Raw genomic sequence first — 27,206 nt, forward strand, 5'->3', positions numbered from 1 at the left:
GATGACCAAATGCCCTGTGCCCAATAAGTCTAAGCTGGGTATGACCCCCCCGCCATCCCTACCCACCCATCCCGCCAATACACACACCAATAGGTGTTGGCCAATTAGGGTTTTGACCAACTCTGCATAAATGCTGGGCACAATGTTCCATATGGATTAGTTCATCAGCATAGTTCAAGCCACCAATTTTTTGCCTCTCATGTCTCCCTAAGTAAAATAGCAATAATAACAACTTTCATACCAATGGATATGTTATTTAGAAACATGGTCAGAAATGAATACGGCACTTAAAGTATCACACGTGAAATAGTTATACATATCCAATTTTATTAATAATAATTTATAAATTATACTTATCTGGTCTTGACATATATTAGAATCATGTCTTTTTTTTTTTTTTTTGCAGCAAACAGAGCAATCCTCTACTTTGTGGGGGAAACCGTCTACTGGTGAAATGAGAAGTACTGGTCTGATAATTCAATAAATCATCCAAGTCTGTGGAAACCTGCCAGTTCAGAGATGATAACTGGATTTGTTTTCGGATTTCTCAAGTTTCACATGCATTTTAGTTCCTGTGCTTGGTTTTAGTCCTTTCTTCTAATAAATGGAATAGCTTTACAATGATTTCAGAGAGAGCAAATGAGTGACTACAAGGGAGATAACAAATGAGTGACTAGAAGGCCTCAACTAGCCTCAGGGATTTTCTAAACACTGGAATCAGTGGTCAAATTTTGCAAACAGAAAGCTCACCATGGCCTCCCCATTCCCTATGTATGGTGTGGATGCCACAATTTCACCCATTCAAGTGACTTGCCTAGTTCCTGTGGCAACTGCGTTTGTTTCAGATGCCTGATCCTCTCTGTTTTGTACTGTAGTATGTGTCATGGCATATTGGAAAGGGTCTGTGGGTCAGAATATGTCGATTTGTTATTCCGTGTAGCTTTAAGACCTGCTGAGGGAACACGCGCCCTATAGCTACTCTTCCACAAAGCTCTTTCCTCTGCATGTTTAAGCAGCATCCCTTGAGTCTGTCATCTGGTATGCCATTATGCCTGTGAAATATTTACTTATTATGTCCCAGTCTACTGGGCCCTGGAGGGTAAGCTCTTTTCTTCCTAGCATCTGTCATTTACTCCTTCTTTCCCCTAATCATAAGGAAGCCCCAATCTTCACTTTCACTGACCCCAGATCCCCAGTCTTCCCATTCATCTTAGTCCCAGGGCATGGAGGTAGGGGGTGGCTGCATCAGTGTTTCTAATAAAACAACTATAAACTAAAAAGAACATTCAAAAGAATGAACTGTGAGTGGAGAATATGACATAAGCACACAGTTCTGACTTGGATGAAATATCTTCCAGTTATTATCTACCATCTAGAAACTGCATCCTTGTCATCAACAGAAAAAGTTCAATATTTAAGAAAATAAGCCCTTTTCTAAACTAACTTTTTAAGGGGAAGAAAATGATAAATTTTACATGTATACAATTTATTTATTTATATTATAGTCTTATATGATACAAACATTTTCTCATCTAAAAATGATATTTTAAGAAACATACTTTCATTAAACTATTCAGCATTAACTGATACTTTTAACCTTGTGTGGATTTTAACAAATAAATAGGAAAACATTTCCCTTAACATCAAAATCAAGGATGATTGTATGTAATGTCACTATATAAATATGAGAATGTTAACTAATACTTGTCTAGGTCAACTATTCCGGTTGCATTACAAACATATATGTAACATATAAATCAGATGTCAAATTTCTGCATTATTATCTTTGTCATGAATTAATAGCCTGCAAAATGCCTTTTTTGTTTGCTTTGTTTTGTTCATTTTGCCCTGTAATCTCTAAGTACTTAGGCAGAAAAGAAAGAGAAGCACAACTGAGAAATATTTTAATTCTGAACAAATAAGAATCTTTTTAGTTGCAATCTTCTGGCTACTTCCCTCAGGAGACAATATGCTGAGAAAGGGTGAGCTACCACTAACCAAATGGCTTAGTCCTATAAAAAAAAGAACTATCACAGTGTCAGGAAAGACTACACAGTTCATCATTTGAAAGACAGGTTGCTCTCATCTGTAAAAATTAATCTATTCTCCTGATGTTCAGACATTAAAAAATATTTGATTTTGTGAGATAGATCCCTAAACTAGAATATGCTCAATCTACCCCTTTTCTTTGCCCTACTCCCCAAACTCTCTGCCTAATTAAAATAGTTATCTAATGATACTATAACAATGATGGTCTTGGATGAAAACAATGGATGCTTTGTTCTACTTAGGTTTTGGTGAAGACATTTAAAAAGAATCAAATATGTGAGAGGGTTTAAAGTTTTAATAAAGAATTAAGGGTGATTAGTGACGGTGGAATTCTCATACACTTATTGATTGCCTAATAGGTTCAAAGTTCTGTGCTGCCCGCGGATATATATCTCAATTTCTGCATCTCTGGACTATGGTACTTCAGCAACTGGTCAGGAAAATGGCTTTCATGTCGGACTGAAGAATTCTCAATTTGGGGAAAGGCTGGGATTAGGGGGGGTGTCAAGAGATTCAGCTCAAAAATTTGTTGATCGAGGTTTCAACAGTTTCTCTCCAAGTCTACATTTAACAGGGCTGGTCTAGGCATCCTTTCTAATCTACCTAGCCCAATGATTTGAGAATTTTAGGATCCAATAGCTTAAACTATATCAAAACAATCTCAAAGCTTTAAAAACAGTCATAGCAAACCTTGCCCAGACCTTCAACCTTGGTGGTAATAAGGTCAGAGTTGAAGATTCTGGAGGCAATTTTTTGTTCTTGGGGGGCCAGGGCCAGAAGGTCAACTTGCAAAGAATCTCCCAGACTTGGGTGTCCTGTGCCTTGCTCTCTGGCCACACAGTGGTCCCCTAACACTTTCAATATCTCAATTTTGCTTTAACACTCTGAAAACATCATTTCTAAGAATAACAAGGGTATGGCAGGTTATTTTCTCTTTCCACAAATTCTAGTTGCATTAATTTAACATAAACATAATTTGGGGGAGAGATTATTATCTTTCTACATTCTGAAAAGCTCTCACTAAATACAGTTTTAAAATATGCAATTGATATGCTTCATTTTCTTGAGTATTCAATAAAGGCCTTAGATTTTCCCCTCCCTCCCCAACTGCAGGAATAAAACCACTCAGTTCCTTTTAAGCACAGCAAACATGAATCAAATAGCTTTTACTCCATATTTATAAAATGCCACTCTCGTAAGTTTCTCACTATTTCCTGTCATCTTCCACCATTTTCATTTATTAATCTCAATATATTTTAAAGCACACATACACTCAAAAAAACTCTTCCCTGGGGCTTACTGTAGCTTTTTCTTCCGCAAATCTTTGAAAATCTTAGCCTATACATGATTGACATGCTTTTCCCGAGTTCTCTGAAGACCCCCTTTTGTGCTCTATATTGACAGAGCCCCTCTGGATCTGGGAGAAAGCAATCACATCCCATTGTGATGTCAGCTTGAGGGGCACAGGCTCCCAGCACTAGTTGCTAGAGCCGCAAATCCATTGCGTTGCATGTTATAAATAAGGACATTGCCCTGTGACAGCTACGGTTTGGAAACACTAACATTTTTCTTTGCAACTCTCATTTTTTAAGCTTTTTCACTTATTTTCTATAGTAAAAACTTAGCCACCCGAATATGACTTCCTGTATCACTGACCTACATGCCTGCCATAATTAAAAGAAAGAAAGTCCAACCAACCGTGACAAAGGTTGCAGTCAGCGTTTAAGACAAAACCGACTCTTTAACGACTTAGCAAAAGGTGGTTCTCTCTGCACGGCATCTCCTGCAGCCCTGCCTCTCCCTGCCCTCTCCGTCCACATGAGCAAGTCCCTCCACGTTGCGTTAAGAAGGCGTGATGTGTGCTTTCCAGCCGCTGCATTTCTGAGTTTGGTCTTCTCAACCATGAAAACACAGTTATAAATTGTTCCCGGAGCTACACCAGGCAACATCTTGGCACTTGGTTGTTTTTAACTTTTCAACAATAGGCACTGTTCACTCCCCTCCAGCTCAGTTCTGCATTCAGTGGTCAGGCAGGGCGCTGATGAAAGGCCAGTCACGGCTCTCCCCCATGGTATCAGTGTGGCGGCATGTGATGATTCACATGGGGTGTGTTTGATCCGAGAAAGCCCAGTCTCTGCTTATTCTTCCTTTGTTCTGTCATCTGGGGAGAAAGAGACAGTGTGTTGAGCTGATTTCCTCACTCTCTCCCAGGGCTGGTGGGCCACACCGTTTTGGGTTAACATTTCCCAAGCACCTACAGGGCTGTCTTGGGATCGTAGAGAATATGTTTCTTCAAAACAGAGAGAATATTTTTTAAGTGCATTTCCATAAACAGAGAAAACAAAGCAAACCAGGTCTCTGTGGTTAAGAAACAGGAACCATGGTTCTTTTAAAGCAGCCCTTGCTTGTCACATAATCACCCCCCAACACCAGAGTCATTTTAACAGCTCCCACAGTCACTTTCGGTATTATTTTTACAGATGCTAACAATTTTACACGATGTAGGGGATGATTATAGCGATGACAGATACTAATGATGATCTGCCTTTCCAATGAGTTTAATTACTCTGATGGCAGGAAATATGAGTTTCTACCAAAAAAGTGCAAAGAGGTCTTTGCATTTTGGCATTCGTGCCTTCCTTCCCTCTTTCACAGAAGGAGAAGGTTCACACAAGATGGGGAGGTGGCGAAGCAGAAGCCCCTGCTTGCTGAGATGTTCCAACAGCACAACATGGGCTTTCTTAATCGGAATTTATAAATTCCACAAGCTTGCTCCCAGGAGTCTCTGGGTCTCCTGCACTCAAGGTGGTGAATGACTCCCCCTCACTCATCCCCAGCTCCCTGGACCCACTGACCTGCTCCTTGAGCTCCGCCAGCTGACCCGACAGCTGTTTGACCAGACTCATGGTCGATTCCAACTTCTCCTGCAGGTTCCGAATCTCATTTTGCTCACTGTCACCTTCATTGCTAACAAGGGACATGGCTCGCATCCGAGGAAACCAATCCAAGTTCTTCTCCTAAAAGCAAATAAATATTCAGGAATAAGGGAGTAGGTATGGAAGGAGGCCTGAAGACTGTTTATAGGTGTTCATTATTATTAACAGATAAATCAAACATCTTTAGCACTCTTTTTAGCCACGGATGGGGAGGGGCTGAGGGTTGGAATGAAGTGGGGGTTACATATTGCTCTTCACCAGCTGGGGGAATATCTTAACTATTTCAACAAACTTCCTATGGGCTCCCAGGGAGGTCCGGGATACAACATTGAGAACAGCACCCTGAACCCTGCAGGCATTCAATGAATCTTGGTGAATGACGAGGTAGGCTCTGGAGGCTGGGGGAGCAGATCCAAATGTGTGGGTACAGCACAGGCCTGAGCTGTTTCTCCTCCCCACCTCCCCCGGGCACAAAAGAGAAAGGGGTGGAGGAACAGGAAAGTGGTAAAAGAAATGTTTCAGTTCCGGCCACCCACGCAAGTTTACCTCCCACTTCCCCAAGACAGGCTCGGAGCGGGCTCAGGAAGAGGGAAGTGGGAGGGCATGGCCCTAGGTTACTCTGTCTGCTCCCTTTGGAAACATTTTACTACAGAAGGGGTGAGGCTTCAGAGTCAGACTTCCCCAGAGGGCGACAGCTGGTCCCACTTCTGTTTTTCTAGGTGGACTTGGTGCAGGTATGTGTGCACGCGATTCCCCTTCATTGCCGTGGAGACAAAGGGATAACCAGATACCCAGCCCTCTTGGAAACTGCCTGATGGCCCGGCATCATAGAGTCACTGTGCATTACTTACATTCCATCTTGAATCCTCAAAAAAGCCTGCAAGGGAAATCACACTGTCCCCATTTTACAAATGAGGAAACAAGCGACCCCAACAGTTAAATTACTCACGTCACAAACTAGGAACTGGGAGAGCTAGGATGTGAAGTCTTTGAAGTGGGGTGTGTTCCCACCACTGGCCAGGTATGTCAGTCTGCAACCTTATTTACCAGTTTCCCTAAGTCACCTTCTCCTAACATCTCCAGAAGTGACCTTCCTGCTTAAGATGTTTTCTACTCGGGAAAAGCCCACTACAAAGTGGCCATAAAGACGTCTGCCTGGCAGATCCTTAGAATGAGCGTTAACACAGTACGTTCCTCCCTAAGATACAGTGGAAAGGCCCAACCTACATATCTCTGCTCTTCTGTCTGATTCTCACCCAGCCCTTGGGTTGGTCCTTTTTTCTTTTTGGTAGTTGTTCTAGTCTGAGAATAGCAAGTTCTTAATAATCCCCTACCTCCAATGGCAATGAGAAGGGATGATAAAGGATTAAGGTTAAAACATCTTAAAGAGTTTTAAACTGCATTTAAACTGCTATCGCTAATTAGCATTTCAAAAGGAGAGTGGTAACTTATTCTGAAATGCAGAGTGACAGCCAGATTCATTCAGTCTATCAATCCTTCCCCATTGATTGCCAGGTATTTAAAGATGAAAATCAGAGAAGACAAGATGTTGCTCTCAAAGAGCTTGTGGCTTCAGACAGCCCTCAGAGAAAAGTGGACAGTGCATTACCTACACCCAAATCACCTGGGCTGCTTATTAAAATTGCAGATTCCCACCTCATCTCCTCTCACCAAGTCAACCTCTTAGGGGTTGTGCATTGTTCCTTCGTGCACTAAACTTTAAGAACTCGGGTCTATAAAAACACGGAAGATAGATGACAACCCTGGGGTAGTGGCAAAATAGGGATATGCAGCGAAGGGAAAAGAGCAGAAAAAGCTGGTGTGGGGAATGGCAAGTCAAATAGGGGGCCCGTTAAATGCCTGTAACTGACAGGATGGGCGGCCTAGTGGGGTGGCAGACCACGCCTTCTAGTGACCACAGCAAAGACTTTTGGTCACCAACAGCCCAGGGTGGTTGGTGGAGGCAGAGAGCTGGACCAATAGAGGATGGCGTATCCCCTGGAATTGGTGCCAGAAAGACTAAGGTGAGAGGAGGATATGGATGACAGCAAAGCAGTGATTGGAATGAGGAGCATGACTGTGGGGACTGGTAGGAAGGATGGAGAAGAAGACACCTGTGCTGAAGGTTCTATAAGCACCGAATCCTTTCAACCATCCAATGAACGTCAGCTCTCTTATCTCTTTAGTCTGTGGATTAAGTACAGTATTATCTATTATCTGAACTTTACAAATGAAGAAACTGAGGCTAACAACTGTTTTAGCTGGGATCCCAACCCAGATCTGTGCGCATCGAGATTGCTTGGTAAGACTGGAGACTGTGGATAGGAAGTGCAATAATACATTTTAAAATTCGAAAAGTAGAACAACTTTAGGAAGTAAAAATTCTATGATGAGAGTCCTTTAAATCTGATAAAATATTGGCGAATTTGGGGAGTCAGTATTTAATGGGGACAGAGTTTTATTTGGGGGGAGATGAAAATTCCCCGGAGATAGATGGTGGTGATGGTTGCATAACAATGTAAATGTACTTACTGCCACAAAACTGTGCACTTAAAAATGCTTAATTTTATGTTATGCATATTTTACTACAATTTAAAAAATCAGTGTATTTGCAGAGGCTAATCTTTTGGATGAATCATGCCCAAAGTCCTTGAAGTCATCCTGGGGGAGGTCAGCGATAGGGTGGATGAGGGGGCTGTGGGCTGCCATGGGCCAAAATCTGTGATGAATGCATAGGAGTGCCCGGGCGGTATTGGAGGACAGTGATGTGGAGGCTTGGCAAATGCATTTCACGTGAGGGTGAAGGCGAGGTGATGTCTTGGCAGTGGGAGCCGAGTCTGCTGACTCTCTTCTAAGGCCCTTAGTGTCGAGGGGTTGGGAAGATGGCCCATTGCCACCAGCTGGTTAAAAGTGAAGGCACCCCTCTTGGGAGAACCAAGAAGGCAGCATTTGGGGAGAGGAGAGTTGGTCTACAACGGCAGACTCCGGGGAGCTGATGGGACCAAAGGGTTTGAGAGCCTTAGATAGCTGAGCCTGGGGAGAGAAGGTACCAGGTGACATAGCGGTACCCAGGGTGTGGATGGTGAAAACACCAATTTTCAGAAAGTTTTCAAAAGAAACAGAGGTAAAATATTCTCATGCTTAGCGAGCAGATGGTAACTGAGCCAAAGAGAACATGGGTGAGGTTTCATGACACGACCTGCAAAGAGATTACTGTATTCCTGAGTCTCCGGCTCTTGAGGAAACAACCAGTTCTTGGGGGACCATCACCCCAGCCTTTGGGCTACAGGACTCTCTTTCCTTGCACATTTTTTCTTCCCTTGTTCCCAGTTCATCCATTCATTTACTAATTCTTACTGTGTTTTCTATGTCTGTGCTGGGCGCTGGGAAAACAATAGTGAACAACACCCAGCTCATTCTCATGCTTATGGAATTGACAGTCTACATGGAGGGAGACTTCAATCAAAAGATGAGAAAAACAACAGCAAGCTGTGCTTAGGGGCCGGGTAGGAAAGTACATGATAGACACTCTCATCCTTTCTCTTAGTCCCTAAAAATCTTTCTCTCTTTTAATCCTCTTTTGGTTTTTCTCATCTTTCTTTCACTGCTTGTATCTTTCTGTTTTTGTCGTTTGCTTGTTTCTCAGTCTTTTCCCTCCAACTTCTGTGCATTTTGTTTCATTCCTCCCTTCCTCTGTATATCAACTGGCCATAATCTGAAAGTAAGAAAAAAATGTGTAATTATGATTTTTTTCCATTTTGAATGCTTTGTGGTTTCTTTTATTGGTTTTTAAAGAACTTGACTTGAATGTCTTACATCTCTCACTGAAATGGGAGAAAAACACACACAACAACACACCAACCTAAATTGTCTTTGTCCTCTTTTTTCGCATAAAGCCAGTCCTTTAAAGCTAATTTCCGTAACTGATGTTTCTTCAAATTAGTATAGAAAGTACATCCTTTTCACCAAAATTAAGTCAAATACAACAGTTTTCTTAGAATAAATGCTGCATGTGCTTTTTCATTCAAAGCGGCTCCCAATTAAATATTCCAAGGTTCCTCTCTCATCCAATGGCACCCCGAGTGGCCTCCATGCAAGGCTCACCCTGAGTGGGCGAGAAAGTTCAGACCAGGACTTGAACCTGAACCAGAACTGCAGGACAGACACCCAGAACAGCGGCCAGTGCACAGGACCTCACTTCCTCACCATGCCAACTTGTATGTGTCCACCCTCCAGCAAAGCAATTAGATCTGATTGGTTACTTCTCGGTTACTCATACATGCTGTGTACATCTCATGATTATGATGAGCAGATTCCCATGCTGACTTGGGTCAGTCAGTATGAAATCACTTCCTTATTTCACCAGGAATGAAAATATTTGACCACTGGGTAGTATCTAGCCAGGGAAGTTGCAGATTGACTGTTAGACTCTGAGGCTGCAATGTGAGATCCCAATGTCTTGGTGGGTGGAAATTCAGAGGTTCTCAAGGCTTCTCAAATACAACTGGTCATGTCTCTGAAAAGGGACACACAGGGCTTGCTAGGCACACCCCTCTTGGCCTCCCTGAATTCTAACAATAATGTTCCTTTCTAGATGACTAGAAAATGATTCGATAGGCGTGTAAAAATCTTTCAAATAGTCCCTCCAGCAGTCGGATCAATTTTACTTATTTAATTTTATAGTTATTCAATAAAATGTTTAGGTTGTCAGTGTCAGTCAAAGCTTAGCCTGCTTTGTTTTCATATGTGGTTCTTCAATGTGATGCCCCATTTACAGGAGGGAGGCAACACAGTGTAATGCAAAGAGCACTGACCTAGGAGTCAGGACACTGGGTTCTGGTTTCAGCTCAGCCAAAAAACTAGTTATGTGATAGAAAAGGGAGAAAAAGCCTTACTCCCTGAGTCTCGGTTTCCTCATCTGTACAACTAGCACATTACCCCAGGTGTCTCTATGCCTCTTCCAGCTTGTTATTCGGCGAGTTATGAATTCAAGGCAGACGTTAAAAATCAAATTGGTGAGCCAAATATGGAGTTCACCAAGTGAGCTAACAGAAACACAGCGTTCAGGTTTAGACAGAAGTCTAAGATTGGGGCCCGGTAATCTCCCAGACACCATTCCTGCTTTCCTGGGTTTCTAGCCTCATTCCTAATGACCATACCACATGTGTATGACAAGTGTGACTCAAGGAGGGCAATGAAGAGGTGCTCTCACAGGAGTTTAGTTGCAGGCCCTGGGTCCATAAGAAAGAAAAGATGGACTGGAAGTGGAGAAAGGATCCAACTGTCTCCTTGGAAATTCAACTGGATTGACATATAATTGGTAAATTTTTTTCTAAAATGTAAATCAAAACAGCTTTCTGTATGTCCTGTCTGATATTTTGATAGGGCTCCTGAAATTTCTCTCAAATGTAATCATCATATTCAGCTCCACTGTATGTGACTTATTAGGAGGAAAATTAATAATAATAAATTACAAAATAATAAATTTATATGTAGAACTCAAGGAAAATCACACACATACACACACACACACACACACACACACACACACACACACACACACATGCCTATACAGAAAATACTATTTCTAGAGAAAAAACATTCCCAGAAATCTTTTAACACTAGAGTCATCAAATGCAACACAAAAACAAATGGAATTAAAATCTGTTTTAACAACTGTATATGTTACTGTTTGAATTTCACTGTCTCCCCCCACCCTCCCCCCCACATATATGCACATATAGGTTTGTCTTACAAAGAAATGAGTAAACCTTCTAGAAGACTATGTAAATTCCTCCTTCGGAATAAAAAATGCTCTTTTTTCTTTCTTTGAGAGCAAACTACTTAATAGTTCCCAAATCTCAAAATTGCACAGGGGAGCTCAGTGAAGGGCCCCACATGTGGCTATCATGCCAGAGCTTTGCCCATCATAATCTGATTAAACTGAGTTTGCAGTTGGCCAGCTCACCAGCTGTTTTTTTTTACTAGTCCCTAATATTAAGACATTTTATCAAATTGTTCTTTAACTTGTTCAGTCTATCCTTATGTCTTTTCCTTTGTCTTCAAAATACTACCCAAGCAGAGGGAAAGAGTTGGTTGTCCTCTAAGCCTGTCTCCCCTGGGCTAGCAGCATCAACATCATTGGGAAATGGTTTGAAATGCAAATTCTCAGCCATATCCCAGACATTCAGAATCAGAAGTCTAAGATTGGGGCCCAGTAATCTGTGCTTTAGTAAGCACTAAAAGTGATTCTGATGAGTACTGAAGTTTGAGAACAACCACTCTAATTCAAAACCAAACCAGTGATATCTTAACATCACCAATCATTGGATGAAACGTAAAAGAAAACAGGGCCATCTGTAATAGCGTCAACAATAAAAAAAGATTAAAAAATCATCCTTAAACAATAAAAAACAGTCCTTATCTGTGCCCATGTTATACATTGATTGAGTAATCATATAATTTGTTGGCTTAACAAGGATACAGTTGAGCATAAAAGGAGTGTTATTAAAAACTTTGCAGAGCCCTGGCCAGTGTGGCTCACTTGGCTGAGTGTGGTCCCATGCCCTCAGAAATAGGCTGGGGTGCATTCCCCAGTTGTGGGCTATATCCCCAGGAGAGGGAGTGCAGGGTGCAGCCAATTAATGTATCTCTTTCTTATCAATACGTGCTCTATCCCTCTCCCTTCCTCTCTTTTTAAAAATCAACAAAAACATTAAAAAAAATTTGCCGAGAGAATGGTATAACCAGGAAGGACTGTTCCAGTCAAAACTATGGTACCTCTGGACTCCATTAGGATCTGGACTATGATTTATGGTACCTGGACCAACTAGTTAGGGGAATGAAAGTATTTTGTAACAGTATCTGGGCTGCCTCTGTAAATAAGAAAATTGTTTTTATGTATTAAGTTGCTGAGAAGATGATTCGGAGGTATTATTTATTAGAAATTCGTAATTTGGTCACTTAGAAATTTCCTATAAAAAAGGGGTTTGACATATTTCTCATGGGAGTATTCCATACCTAACACTCTCATTATTCCTCATTCTTTCTTTTTCTCTTATAAAATGGATGGATATTAATAATCCTCTGGAATTTCTCCTTAATTCCAATGACCTTCTCTAAATAATTCACTTTTTTCTCTTAGTTTTATTTTCTAAATCATCAGTAGCTTCTCTACTGTCTCTGAACTGTTTCAAAGTCTATCACCAATAGCTGGAGCATGGGCATGACACGGAGACCTAACAATAAACTCAAAGTTGGACCAAGATGATGTGCCAAGTTGAACCCAAGAAATCTTACACTCAGGCTGAACTCCCATCAGCATCAAAGAGCTAATATTTCTTCACTAGATTCTTCAAAGAGGACATCATGTGGATTGAGGATGCTGAATTTAAAAAATCTGAATTGAGTCCAAACCAATATGTTCTTCTAGGATAGGGGCCAGCAAGGTGTGATGTCAAAATGGGACTGAACTCTTTAAGATTACAGCTTTGCAGAGCATAGCAGTGACCACTGTCTAGATGGCTCTGGGACTTGGAGCAACTACAGGATGGTGCACAGCTTGAAAAGAATCTTACTAAGGCTGCCAATGCATCAACAGCTGACTAGCTGCGTCCACAGACAATGTTGTTCTGAACACAATGAGCCCAGCAGCTGGCACATGGGAGAAGAAATGAGGTAACTTAAAGTAGGATGAATAAGGAAAACTTCAAATGGGGCAGAGCTATGGGCTGCCCAGGATGCAGTGAGGCTGAAAGAAGAGTGTGGTCCAGTGTCACTCCAGATGATGGTGGGTGTGGCTCTTTTTGAATAATGGCTACTAGGCTGATAACAATAAGATGCAAAGACACAAAAGGCCCAAAGTTTTCATGAACAGGAACAGCAGCCATGAGTCACAGAGCAGTTTGCTATAAATGCAATGTAGAAACAATTATTGATCATGCAGTAGGTATTACCTTTCTCATCTTCATGCAATTTCACACATTTTTCAGCTGATGCTATTTAGGTTTTATGCATTTTTCCATACTTGAAACATTTCCCTGGTTGTCTTACCTTGTTTTCCAAGTCTTCTATAGCAATCTGATAGAAGACTTGAAAAACTGAAAACAGAGGCTGAAGCAATTCCTACATGTAAAACTCATTTCTGACACATGATGGAGCCAGTCGATAAAATGCTATAATGCCTGGTTATGATTGGCTGCTGATGAGAACTCAGATGCTGCCCTGAGACATTTTATAATGAGCAGTGACCAACTTTTAAATTGCTTCCTAATGTGAGTTTATTTCTTGTCTCCTCAATTAGAGGATGCACATCTTGAGAGTTGAAACCATGTATATACACTCATGTTAATGGCCCCCATAGCAGCCTGGGCAGTTTTGTTCTCACATTTTTCTTCCAATTTGCTTCTTCCTCCAATGCCCTCCTTTTCACTGCAGACCTGCTCACTCCCAGGTTCCTCACCCTCTCTGGCTGGGACACTGTTGTACAATAAATAATCTGACTGGTACTGGTCTTCGTCCCTGGTCTCTAAGGGAAGACTCTAAATCCTTGGAATTTCCTGAATAAAAGACTTGGAAAACTGAAATAGATGCTGAAGTAATTTCTACTTGTAAAATGAGAGAAATGTCATTGTTACTCATAAGGTCCCTGATCACACCTGCGTTTACGCTGATGAGGTGACACTGGTGAGCCCCTAGTTAGCTTCAGGATGGGGGATAGTTCCCAGAAAGACCAAGCACAAGTGGCTAGAGGCTGGGACTTTGAGAAAACCCAACCTCCAGGGTGGGGAGGGAGGCTGGAGATTAAGTTCAATCATGTGGCCCGTGATTCAGTCTTATAAAAGCCTACTAGAACCTCTGACTCTGAGGCTCAGTGAACTTCCTGGTTGGTAAACACACTGATGTGCAGAAAAGGCGATGCCCCGGATTCCACGGGAGAGGCATGGGAGCTCTGTGTTCCCCCCCAGACCTCCTCCCATGTGTCTATTTGGCTGGTCCTCCTGATTTGTACCCTTCATAATGAAACCGTAAAGATAAATATAATGTCTTTCTGAGTTCTGCGAGTTGCTCTAGTGAATTATTGAACCTGAGGGAATTGTGGGAACCACTGAAAGTGCAGCCAGTCTCAGAAGTGCGGATGGCCTGGGGACACCGGAAGCATGGTTGGTGCCTAAAGTTAAGGACAGTTGTGTTGGGGTCTCGCCCTCTAACTTATGGGGGTTGTGCTAACTCTGGGTAGTTAGTGCCAGAATTGAACTGCAGTGCCCCTGACTAGGGTTGAAATGGAATAGCTGGGTCAGAATAGCCTCCAACCTGGTTGTGGGCCATGTGGCAATCAGCTGCTGCAGGTGGCAAGGGGGTGGGAGGGTGTCCCAAAAGCAGTGGACAAGCAATCAGGAAACGAGGCTAGATGGGCATCTAATTTTCCAAAGTGTTGCCGGTCTGAGACCTATAAGTAGCTGGCATTTCAGAAGAGCTACAGAAGATAGAACATAGTCAGAAACCTGCGGCTCTATACACAGGATATGACCACACAAGGCAGAAAGATTTATCCAGGGTGTGGTTATGGCAAAAGAATAAAGGGGAAAAGGATGATGTTTGATTGTGATCTTAAATAAATTCTCTCTTCTACCCCCTACCCGTTCTGCCTGAAGGGTTAGGAGCAATTTGAAATCCACCAGCCTGTGCATTTTCTCTGGTTTAAACGATTTACTCTAGTTTGTTCTACATAGTCCCTTGTCAGGAGTGAATTTTGTGTGGTACAAATAATCAATGCTGTTGAATCAAAATGTGAAAGCACTGATATATTTTTCAGAATAAATTTTTCTAGCTTAAAATCTGAACTCCTTTCCTAGCCCAGGGGACCCTAGGAGATTCAGTCTTTGTCCTTCTCCTGCACCCTCTTCCTTCCTCAGTAGGCCCAGCCACAGGGGCTGTCCTGGTAGTCCTCCTCACAACCCACCATTCCTGCCAGAAATTGGCTCTTTCTGACCCCTAGGACTTTCCAGGACTTGCTTACTTACTCCATCAAGGTCTCTGCTCAGATGTTACCTTCCTAGAGAGGTTGCTCTTGACAACGCAATTTAATATACCTCCATCCCTCGCTACACCTTTTGCTTGCTTTGTTTTTTCTCATTGTTCCCTGACATGACCTACATCATACACTTGTCTATTTCCAACAATAGAGTGCAAGTTCAAGGAGGGCAGGGCTTTGTCTCAATTGTTCTTAGGGCCTAGAATAGTGTCTAGCACATAGTCGACTTCCGATAAATGTTAGGCGAATAAACATAGAAGCCAAAATAGAGGATGCAGAAGGAGAAAATAATTCTGCTACTACTGCTGCTTTTTCACAAGGGTCTGAAGGTGAGGGGTACTCAGGTAAAAGGCGAGGTGACTTGTGCGGGGAAGGTATACGCTCTGTGCTAACATTAACCAAGGTGCACCCACTCTAGACAGTCCCCCACTGAGATGGGGCTTACATGTGCAGAGATCCAATAGAGCAGGCTGTGATTTAAAGGGAAGGGGGTTCTGAAGGCAGCCCATTCTCCAAATCCCAGCTTTGCCCCTCATTAGGTGTCTGATTGAAGAAGATTCTTATTGAAGTTGCTTCCTCTGAAAATGGGAAAATGATGCCTATCTTTTAGGATGTCTGTCAGGATTTGCTGAAGTGATGTTGGAAAATGAATGCCATGCAGAAGCTTCTGGTGGGCGGAGAACGGAATGGGAGCGAGGGCAGGGCACTGAGGGTGCAGCATGTAGAAACATATGTTGGGGCAAAGAGAATGAGAGTGGGAGGAGAGGTCTGTAACCTATGGGATTATGACATCCCTGGAGTCACAGATTTTCAGAGACAAGAACAAGGAGTCACCCTGACGTGTTACATTTTCCCACATCAAGTGCTACTTGGGAATTTCAGAGGGATTTCCCACCACTCTGTCCCACCCCACGGCTTCGTAACCTTGTGGAAACGAGGAGCCTATTCATTTGTTCCATATCCGCAAATGCAACCTTTGCCTATTCGTGCCCACTTTTTAAAAATGCAAATCCCTCAAGTTGCCATGGCTCTCAGAATCTACCGTCTGAAAATCACTGACACACGGAGAGAAAAGGGAGGCCACTCAGAAGGGAAGGCTTCTATTTTTGTCTCAGTTTCTTTGCAAGAGCTCTGGCCAGAGGGGCGGCACCCCTCCCAGTCAGAGCTGACTCCGTTTGTCTCTCTGGACTGGGACTTAGAAAGAGCGCTATGAGGCTTGTTTCCAGGGCTATTTGAGCCCTGCTGTATTTTCTAAACACAGGAATTATCCTTTTACTTCCTCCTTTCCTGCTTATCTTACCTGAGGGGCACAGAGAGCCACTTTGACACATCAAGTTGATCTCTTCTCTCATCACCACCTTTCTTCAAAGGTCACTGTTTCAGGGAAGTGATGCTGACCTTTCGCTTTGCCTGGTACCCAAGCCCGGGGTCATGCTATGAACTGTGTTAGAGAAGCCTTGACTGTGGAGCCGTATTTGGCTTTGCCGTAGTTTGTGCTTGAAAATTAGATTATAGGGGACGTGTGCACTTTGGCCCGGTCTCTGGCTTCAATACGCGGCCAGTGGATGCGTGCCTACTTAACTTCGGAGCTGACAAGGCTTTTTAGTGCCCTTACAAACAGGATTTATTTGGATTTAAAATTTATTGCCAGGAATGGAAAACTGATGGTTTTGCCAGTGTTGGTAGCCAAGGCTTCCAAGATCCCGTTGAGAGCTCAAGTTTATCCTTAGCTCTCCAACAGATGCTCCGTTACAGCCTATAAATGTCACCAGGCAGACAGGAATACTTTTTTTCTACTATGATTTTAATGTAATTTGAGTACATCTTTGTGTAACAGTTATAAATATTTTTAAAAGGCATTGTAGTTGTTCACCCCAAAGTTTAATCTTTTTTTTTTTTTTTAATATTTGGGATACTTACTTAAAACTTAAAAGAATGTCACCCATAGCCGCACAGTTCATTGTGTTGTGTTGGGAATTATGTTACCTATTGGAATTAGAGTAACATCTATTCAACATTATTTAAGAATTTGGTTATGATCTATAAGCCTGGTCATGATTTATGTATTATATAAGCACAGTTTCCCCACATTTCTGTCCATCAGAGTCAATCTTTGTCTCTCCTGCCTCATTCTTTAATTTGCTGAAAAAATGTGAGGAATGATTTGGCAAAAAAACAACAACTATATAATACAGATTGTATTGGTATAGATTATCCACAATTACCAACTACTGGCAAAAAGATCTAATTATTTTAACCTAAGATACAGGTGCCTTTTGGCTAATACCCAAACCAACCAAATAAAAGTTATTTAAAATTCATTTCAAAAGCCTTCTTCCCTAAAGGAATAATCATCGGATTTCTTTAAGCAACAGTGTGCCCAGTTGTATGGGAAGTATGTCTCAATTTTCAAGATAAAATACACTTACATGCAATGTTCCAATAACATGCCTAGTACAAAAAGTGAGGGAGAGGATTTTTTGATGTGTACTACCAGGTTAAGCTGCTAATTTTAAAAAATCTTATTTATACTAACAACCATTTTATTACACGAACAAATTTTAGAGGATAAAAGATGCACTGTGCAGTGTAAACTCTTTATCAGCCAAATCCCATTTTTAAAAAATTGTTGACAGTATTACAGATGTCCTCCATTTTCTCCCTTACCCCCCCACCCCCCACTACTCCACCCAGCTCCTGCCCCATCCCAGTCTCTCCTGTGCTATTCCCTCAGTCACAGTATCACCACCTTAATTGCATGGAATCCCATTGTAATAAACACACTTAGGATGGCTGATGCAAGGCAGCAAGGCATTTCTGATACGCCCAGCTTCCAAGTGGCCAGGGATCCAGGGGCTGGAAGGCACTGCATTCCTGGGCTTCTAGCTGGCGTCAAAGTGCTAACACCCCATTAAACAGACTGGAATCACTGAGTGGTGCACAGAGCTGTGTGCCGCCTGGTCCAGTTCCCTCATGGAACTGATGTGGGCGGGCTTTCCCTCATGCTGGTCACTGTCAACTGACCTTCAGCCTGAGCTGAAGATCAAACCAGGAGCGCCTAAGAATGTGCTCTTCATCAAAACTAAAACAATGTACACTGCGCTTCTGGAGCCTAAATGCCAAGGTAACATTTTAGGAAACAGGTCTTTCCATACTCCCTGATGTCACATGCCCTTAAGGACCACTAGCCTTTTCTGTTTAGTGCCTGGCACATAAGCCCAGCAAGAACTCGGATATTTGGGGGTTGGATGCACACTGCAAGACTGCTTGTAGACTTTTACAGATGTGATTTCTTTAAAATACATACATAAAAACATATCAAGTTCTTTTATATGTGAAACTCCAAATGTCCTTACTGTCATCCCTCCCCCACCTGCTATTTTCAGTTAGTCACTGATTACTTGTAATTATATTTCTACTATGTCTCTCCAATCACACCCTTTTTTCTACTCCATAAAACCAGTGTCACAAGCTGCTTTTCTGCTCAAACACTACCATTTTCCAACCTATAAAATCTAAAATTTTGGTCTCTTGGTATAACACTGAAGCCTCACCGTTACGTGGCAACCCAACCTCATTTACAGTATGTTCTCTTGCATCCTAGTCAGTTCCTTCACTTCCCTCATCACCTCTTTGTAATGTCGTTGAAGGAATGCAAAACTGGGAGACACAAAATAAGGAACCCACCGGCAGTGGATCTTGGGTAATTTGTTCTCTGATCCTCCCTTGGGAGAGGGATTCCGGAACTAACCTGGGAGGCTGAACTAGTTCTTGCAGCCTCAGATTCTCTGAGCCCAGGCTTTATCATTTCAACTCCCATTTTGATTTGTGGGCAAAAAGTTGGTAGATAGGAAAAGAAAAATGAAGGAGCAACCATCCATAGACTTATCAAAAATTGATACTATTTCAATGATAGAGTACTTTAAATATTTCATTGCTTTTTCATATTTGTTGTTTCATTTTATTCTCTCGCGAACCTCATCAAGAGCAACCCTAATTCTTCCCAAGACACACGAGAGAAAACCGAGGCACACACCTGTCATTGCCTAACCAGTGCCACATAGGTCATGGGAAAGTCAGGAGTAGGATGCAAGCTTTTGGTTTCCAGGTCGCAGGACCCTCTCCCTGGAGATCATGAAGCACTGCAATTCCTTTATATGATCTCATCTTATACAAGAGTCCTACACATCACTCTATAGAATGGACATCTCAGAGAACCAAGATGGCGGCGTAAGGTACAGACCTGTGCGTGCTGCCTCCCACAACAACATCGAGACTACCAACTATAAGACAAACAGCGATCATTCGGAACCACGGGGAAGCTGGCCCAGTGGAAGCTCTAGAACGGACATCTCCAGAATGCTTGCAATTAGACATAAAAACTCAACTCCTGATACATGAAATGTGTACAATGACTCCTTATGGATAACATGTCTCTCAGAACAAAGAAAGACCCAACTGTTAATCAACCAGTAGAATTAACACATCTAATGCAATTCTGTTGATCAGAAGGAAGACAGCTCGGAACAAATGGGGCAGGAGGCAGCAGAACTGACTTGAGCCTAGTGCTCTGTGAGGCACATCTGGCGAGGCTCCACATGTTCCTCAGGGAAGATAAAATGAAAGTACTAGTATTAATAAGAGTAAAAAATATGATACTCTAGGTTCTGTCATATTTATACTTACTATCTCTTTGTATTTAAAAGAAAGTCCACCCCCCTGGTTATTTTTCCCTGCTTGATTTATCTCTGCAGCATCCTTCACCCATAGCACACTATGTTACTTATTTTGTTGATTGCCTGCTACTAAAACATAAACTTCATGAGGGTAGGGATTTTTGTCTGTTTAGTTTACTGCTCTTCTTCAGTGCCTAACAGAATGCCCAGCACATAGTCTGCGCTTAATAAATAGTAATGAATGGGCTTTCACAATAACCCTAAGGTAGGCACCAGTCCTGTCTCATTTTACACAGAAGCAAACGGACACATCAAGGGATTAGGTGTTTCTCAAGGTCACAGAGCTGGTAAGTGGTAAAGTCAAGACTCACACAGGATTCGCGTTCTTTTAAACTCGTCTATAGCTGTGTGCAGTGATGAGGCTGTGTCTGCTTCTCTCAGACTGATCCACTGAACATTCATATCATGCAACTCACTTCCTTCCTTTGTTCCAAACCTCTGCCTATTAAGTAACCTTCTGATTATAATCTGATTTCTCAGGAAACCTTACACTGACCAGCCATCATGCGTGGCTGTTCTGCTTGCATATTATAACTTACCTTGTTAACTCAACACATGGGCATTCTGATTTATCCACATCTCTGTCATTTGATTCTGATTACTATGTTCCCACCCTAATTCATTCTGTGTGCCCTGATGGCGTCAAGAATGTGAGCCTGCAATGATTAGCACAGGATGTAGAATTCATCACCTAAGAAAAGGCCTATCTGAAGCCCTGTCCCTGAGGAATCATTGGTGAGCTGCCCCGGGTTAGCCTCCCCAGGCGGTACCCCAATATCACTGCATTCCCATTTGATTGGATAGAGCATTTGTAGCAAAGCAGTATTCTATCTACAGTCATCTGGTAAATTTTGGGAATGACAACAATGAACAGAAGTTGTGAAACAAAGATGACTGGCTCAGCTAGGGTAACAAAGCAAGCCACAGTTTTATGCTGGAGTTTACTACTAACAAGGTTAAACTGGAAACTCAAAGTAAGTCAATTTTCATGCCTGAACACAGAGGACTTGAGGAAAGGAAAATGAACAATGGGACTACATAGAATGAAAATTAAATTAGTAACTGTCGCAGCCTGCATACCTAACAATATTTTTAATATAAGAGAACATTGCACATTTTCCAAACATGCCAGGATTCAAGAAATAGCTCCCGCAACTTTATTTACATGAATCATTTTTTATAAAATTGTTTTTTTCCTTGTCATATTGTATCCTCAGACTCAAGACACAGGAGTTCAGAAGTAATAGATCAGAATTTTCATTAAGTACACATGACATCCTTAAAACTTTAACTTGTGCACGCTTGTTTGCCATTACATATATATATATATATATATATATATATACACATACATACACACACACACACACACACATATATATATATATATATATATGAGTTTACAGTTTTAACTTATAAAATAAATGTGCTCATCCGTGCACTTATTAAAGAAGGTAAGAAGCAGAAAATATGTTCTCTATGGAAAGTAAACCGTAGAAAATATTTGCACATTTTTTAAAGGAATAAAATGTTTTCATTAAAAAGTAAATTTATCATTTAAAGAGTTTAACTAGGGTGTTTCTTAAAAACCATTTTGTCTGATTAAGACAATGTTACATGACGAAGGTCGCTAAGGGGTCCAGACCCAAGAGTAAGGGAGTATGTAAGAGGAAACCCTTCCACAATGCTGCTCACGCAGCAGACGCCTGTGTAGAAACCATTTCTGATTTGAGTATGTTTAGGTAAGACAGCATTATTCTTGCACACTGTGCAATTTACCAGGAAAAGTATAAATTAGTTTAAACTAGAAAATAAAAATACTTAATTTTTTAAAAAAAGATACCAGATGAAATCTATTTTAAATTAATTTCCAGTTTAATAACCTCTTTTGCTTGTAGACAAGTTTTCAGTGATTATGCAACAAACATTCTTATTTCCTACATCAGTTGGTCTCTTCATGAAACAGTTTAGCCTGCTTTCCTTGTTCTCTTTGCCAACGTTGAAGACATTACCCATGTGGTGTAGAAAATGTAGTTTCTGCTAGCTTAATGGCTAATTACAGTAACAGAAGGGGAAAATAAGAAAATCCAACTAAACTGCAAACATCTAATGAAGGGCAATGTGAGCGTTAACTACAATTTCACACTCTGCTGTACCCATGAGTGTTTATGTTTTGTTTTGTTTTGTTTGTTTGTTTTTAAATAAAGCCTTGTGGACAATTTTTTTTTACTAATTTTAGTTTGATATTTTGGTTTGATATTTTGATGTTTATTAGGTGTCTATTTTATGATTATCCTATATAATAAAAGGGTAATATGCAAATTGACCCTAACAGCAGAACGACTGGGAATGACTGGTCACTATGACACACACTGACCACCAGGGGGCAGATGCTCAATGCAGGAGCTGCTCCCTGGTGGTCATTGCGCTCCCACAGGGGGAGCTCTGCTCAGCCACAAGCTAGGCTGACGGCTGCCAGCACAGCAGTGGTGGTGGGAGCCTCTCCTGCCTCCTCAGCAGCACTAAGGATGTCTGACTGCAGCTTAGGCTTGCTCCCCGCTGGCAAGTGGACATCCCTCGAGGGCTCCCAGGCTGCCAGAGGGATGTCTGACTGCCAGCTTAGGCCCGATACCCCCAGGGAGCGGGTGGACATCCTCCGAGGAGTCCCAGACTGCGAGAGGGCACAGGCTGGGCTGAGGGACCCCCCCCCCCCCGAATGCACAGATTTTTGTGCACTGGGCCTCTAGTATTGTTCATAAGCAGGGTTGTCTTTATAAGGAATCACCCAGCTACAGTCCTATCTCGGCCCTATCTTGGAGATAAGATACATTCTTTTGTTGTTGTAATAACTCAAATGCAATCTACCCTGTTCTTCTCCACTATGGTTTTAGGGTTTCTTTTAGGAGAAGAAGACTAAAGAGAATGCAAGGTTTGATGGGAATATTCCTCTTCCTTTGTACACTCCTATTTACATTCATCACCGGAGGGAAGCACCACTTGATCTGGGAGAGTATACTTTACTTGAATATTTTCTTCTGAGAAAAAAACCACACACAATAAAAATGACCTATTGAGCATAAATTGACTACTTGGTCCTACAGAAAATCACTCATACTCCCATTGAACTGGGGGACTGAACACCCACACTCATTGAACTGGGACTGATTAAAAACAATGCCAGGTTACTTGTGAGCTTTGAGGATTATGCACAACCTCAACTTTCCCCAAATTCTCAAGTTATACTGCAACTTTTGATCTATTCAATTCTGTGGAGTGCCTATATAGGCTTCTATTATATACTAGAGGCCCAGTGCACGAAATTTGTGCATGGGGGGTGGTCCTTCAGTCCAGCCTGCACCCTCTTGCAATCTGGGATCCTAGGGGGATAGTCAGACATCCCTCTCAAAATCCAGGACCGCTGGCTCCTAACTGCTCACCTGCCTGCTTGCCTGCCTGCCTGATCACCCCTAACCATTCTGCATGGCTGCCTGATCACCCTTAACTGCTCGCCTGCCTGCCTGATTGCCCCTAACCACTCTGAATGCCTGCCTGATCACCCCTAACCACTTGCCTGCCTGCCTGATTGCCCCTAATTGCTTTCCTGATCACCCCTAACCACTCTGCCTGCCCACCTGATTTCCCCTAACCACTCCCTGCCTGCCTGACTGCCCCTAACCACCTCTGCCTTGGCTCCTGTTGCCGTGGCTTCATCCCGAAGGATGTCTGGAATGATGTACAGAAGGTTGTTCAGCTGTCTGGTCTAATTAGCATATTATGCTTTTAATATTATAGATAGATTGGATGCACCCTATTTACAACAGTAGATATATACTTTTATCTCTGAAGGTCTTTGGAGGCAATTGTGTAAAATACTATATGAAGGATTGTTAGAAATATTGAAAGATTTCATGATGTAAAAAAAAATGCATCAATGTCATTGAAATTGAACAAAATGGCTCCTTACTTTTCCATATACATTTGAACTATCTTGTCCACAAACTTGTTCAATAAATAGTGCATGAAACAAGCATTTTGCACTTTGTCCCATAGATGCAATTTGCCAACCTGATTGATTTCTTTCTCTATAGCTCATCTAATTTCTACATACTCTATATTTTCTCCTTTATTAAAGATGATGTAATCTTGGCTGCTATCACATTCGCATCCACCAAACTACTGAGAACAAGATAGAGATGTAAAGATGAGTCTAGGAAAGGATAAAGTTTCACAAAGCAGCTTTGCAACCGAATATAAAAATATGACAAAAACTCATAATGCAGATATGGAAGATTAATGCAGCAATGAAATTATATGAAGAGAAAAAAACCTAGAAGAACCAAACTAAGACATATACCTGGAAAAAATAAGAAGGAGCAGTAGGAACAAGTTATTTATTCTGAGAAGATTCACTGTGCCACTAAGATAATAAACAGATCAAATAATTTGCATGTTGCCAGATAAATTACATTCATGTATGTTAGCCCACATTCCTATCACGGTTTCTATCTAATTCTCCTTAGACCGTGCCCTGTCTTTCACTAATGAAACTGATTTTTATTTCTTCTTAGGTAGTACTTTCTTAGAGAAAGAATGAGAGAGAAGAGATATGGCTGACATGGGTTATTGACCTAAATAAATCTGATTCCAGCTTCAATTCTATCTTCTTTGCCATTTTCCTACTCAGATCAGAGCTGGCAACAAAATGATAACCATCTGAACCATGCTTTTCAGTGACTGGTTATGTCTTGCCAAGTAAATTGAGTTGACACTGTAGGATTCCTTGGTGACCACGGGAATGTGCAGAACCTCCTAAGGAAACGAGCTCCCCTGCTTTTCTTCAAGGTTCATATGTAACTTTCCTAACAATCTCTGCCTTTCAAGTCTATCCAGACTTGTGGTTTGATTATAGAACCACAAAATATCAGAGATCGAAGGGTTCTTTGATAGATTTAATTCATCTCCATTGGTTTTCATGAAAGGAAGCAAGAGGAGGCTAACTAACCTAGTCAAGCTCTCTTATACAGCTTAATTTCTAACTCAGTCTTCCATGTCTAAGAGACCCATTTTAGAACTGTTGGGTCGCTGATCAGGGTCCCACTTGAACATGTATAGACTGAAGTTATAGTTCCCTCCCAGTAAGTTCCCTCTATCCATTGCTGGAAGTCTTCAGACATAGCTTTAAGTATTAAGGTAAATAATATTATCTTTCTTTTTTAACATAGGAGGACAGTGAGGAAGAGAGGTTAAGCTAGGAAGTAGACAAACTGGAGTATAAACTCAGACAGTAATATCGGTGTTCTTCTTTCTATGCCTTTTTGCTTACTAGTTAACATCTGCATTATTAGGAATCTGAGCCACTAAAGATATCTTATTACTTATTTCTTGTTAATTTGTTTATTCACTCAATCATCCATCCATTCAGAAAATATTTACTAAGTTCCTACTAAGTGCCAATCACTGCTCTAAGTCCTGATGATACAGCACCAAACAAAACAGTCATTGCCCTAATGCAGATTACATTCAAATAAGAAAGACATACAAAAAACAAAAATACAATATCATGGCAGATTTCAATAAGTGGGGAAATAAGCAGGATACGAGGATTAAGAAGGATATAGTCAGGAGAAGAAACCCTTTTTGACAACTGATTCAGGGAAAGTCTCTCTGAAGTGGTAACATTTAAACAGAGACATGCGGGATGTGAAAGAATGAGTTTTGAAGAATGAGAGAACACATGCAAAGGCCCTCCGGGAGAAACAGGCTTGGTGTAGTATGGGAACAGCAAGGTCAGTGTGGCTGGAGCTGATGAAGGCAGAAGAGGCAGAGGATGGCGGGTGTCAGAACATATAGCTCTGAACAAGAAGTCTGAGTTTTATTCTATGCACTAGGAAGCCAGTGCAGGGTTCTGAACACGGGAGTGAAATATTCTGGTTTACATTTAAAATTTTACTACTTTGTTCTATGAGAAATACTCAGTAGGAAGAAAATACTCAGTATGGAAACAAAAAGACCAGGTCAGTGGTACCTGCAGTGGTCTAGGTGAGGTTTGGAGGTTATTTGGACAAGAGTGGTAGATGTCTTAGGAAGTAATAGAGAACTATCTATTTTATTGGATAGTGTGGATGAGATATTTTGGTGGAGTGTATGTTGTGTACAAGAGAGATAAAAGAATAAAAAGTTTTAAGTTCCAGTTAAGATTTAAAACTCACTTCCAATTAGTGCTTTTAAAAAAAAAAAGGAACAAAATGCATGTGCAGAAAATGGGGAGTATACCAGTATCTGCTGTATAATAAAGAATGTGACAGGATGTGAAAGAATAAGTTTTGAAGACTGAGCGAACAAATGCAAAGGCTCTCGGGGAGAAACAGGCTTGGTGTAGTATGGGAACAGCCCGTGTGGCTCAGTCAGTTGAGTGTTGGCCAATGCACTGAGGGGTTGCCGGTTGGGCTCCAGTAGGGACACGTACCCAGGTTGTGGGTTCGGTCCCTGGTAGGTGTGTGCAGGAAGCAGCTGATCAATGTTTCTCTATCACATCAATGTTTTTCTCTCTCCTTCTCCCTTCTTCTCTCTCTAAAAAAATCAATAAAAGCATACTTAAAAAAAAAAAAAAGAATGTGACTTTTTTTAATCCTGATTCTAGAGAGGGAGGTTCTAAAAGCCTTGTGATAGGAGTGTGTTTTCATTCATAGTCCCTTGGATCCCACTCAAGTTTACGTATGTTAAGAGGTGAGATGACTCAGAATGGGGGCTGGTCACCGGAAAGACCAACCATGTCATTAGACGGTTGGGGCTTTGAGTCAGTTGAGCCTCCAGGGAAGGCGAGGGGGCTGAAGATTGAGTTCAATCTTGTTGCAAATGACACTGAAGCTCAATGGAGCTTCCTGGTTGGTGAATGCATCACTGTGCCAGGCGTGTGATGCACCCTGTTCCACAGAGAGAGGGCACAGGACACTGTGTTTGAACCTACCCAGATCTTATGCGTCTGTTCCTGATCAGCATTTCTTATAATAAAGCTGTAATTGAAAGTATGGTGTTTCTCTGAGTTTTGAGATGATTAAAAAAATAGTTAATGAATTCGCAGGCAAATAATTTCAGATAGTGTTGAGGGCTTTGAGTAAAATATATCAAGGTACTCCTATAGAGGGCCTGGGATCTTCTTTAGTGGGGCTGGCCAGAAATGGAGGATTTTAGTTTCTGAAGGTAAGCATTCCAGGTAAAGGGATCAACAGGAGTCAAGGGTGCAGAATTAGAAAACTCAGAAAAAAAGCCAGGGAGGCTGGGCACAGGGAGAGAGGCAGGTGGGGCTGGCGGGCAGGCCCGCCTGGTTCATGGGTGGTGGAATGAGGACAACAGCCTATCCTCACTTCTGGTCAAATCACTGTTCCACCTCACCCATCCCTTCCTTTCTAATTCTGTTCTTTTCATCATCTTTCCCATCAGTGTGATTGTCAC

At 41.7% G+C, this 27,206-nt stretch overlaps 1 protein-coding gene across 7 annotated transcripts in view; it reads right to left on the reverse strand.

Annotated features, from left to right (window-relative positions):
* Window positions 1-307: 307 nt before the first annotated feature.
* ITPR2 (inositol 1,4,5-trisphosphate receptor type 2) overlaps window positions 308-27,206 on the reverse strand; it is a 439,774-nt gene continuing 412,875 nt past the window's right edge. For all 7 annotated transcript variants that reach the window (XM_059682415.1, XM_059682414.1, XM_059682412.1 and 4 more), the window contains 2 exons: window positions 4,905-5,066; window positions 308-4,210 (listed from right to left, as the gene is read on the reverse strand). In XM_059682415.1, coding sequence (XP_059538398.1) covers window positions 4,124-4,210; window positions 4,905-5,066 — 249 coding nt within the window. In that variant the 3' untranslated portion in view covers window positions 308-4,123. The remainder of the gene's footprint in view (window positions 4,211-4,904; window positions 5,067-27,206) is intronic.

This window comes from Myotis daubentonii, chromosome 2 (assembly GCF_963259705.1).
Source record: "Myotis daubentonii chromosome 2, mMyoDau2.1, whole genome shotgun sequence".
Classification (NCBI taxonomy): domain Eukaryota; kingdom Metazoa; phylum Chordata; class Mammalia; order Chiroptera; family Vespertilionidae; genus Myotis; species Myotis daubentonii.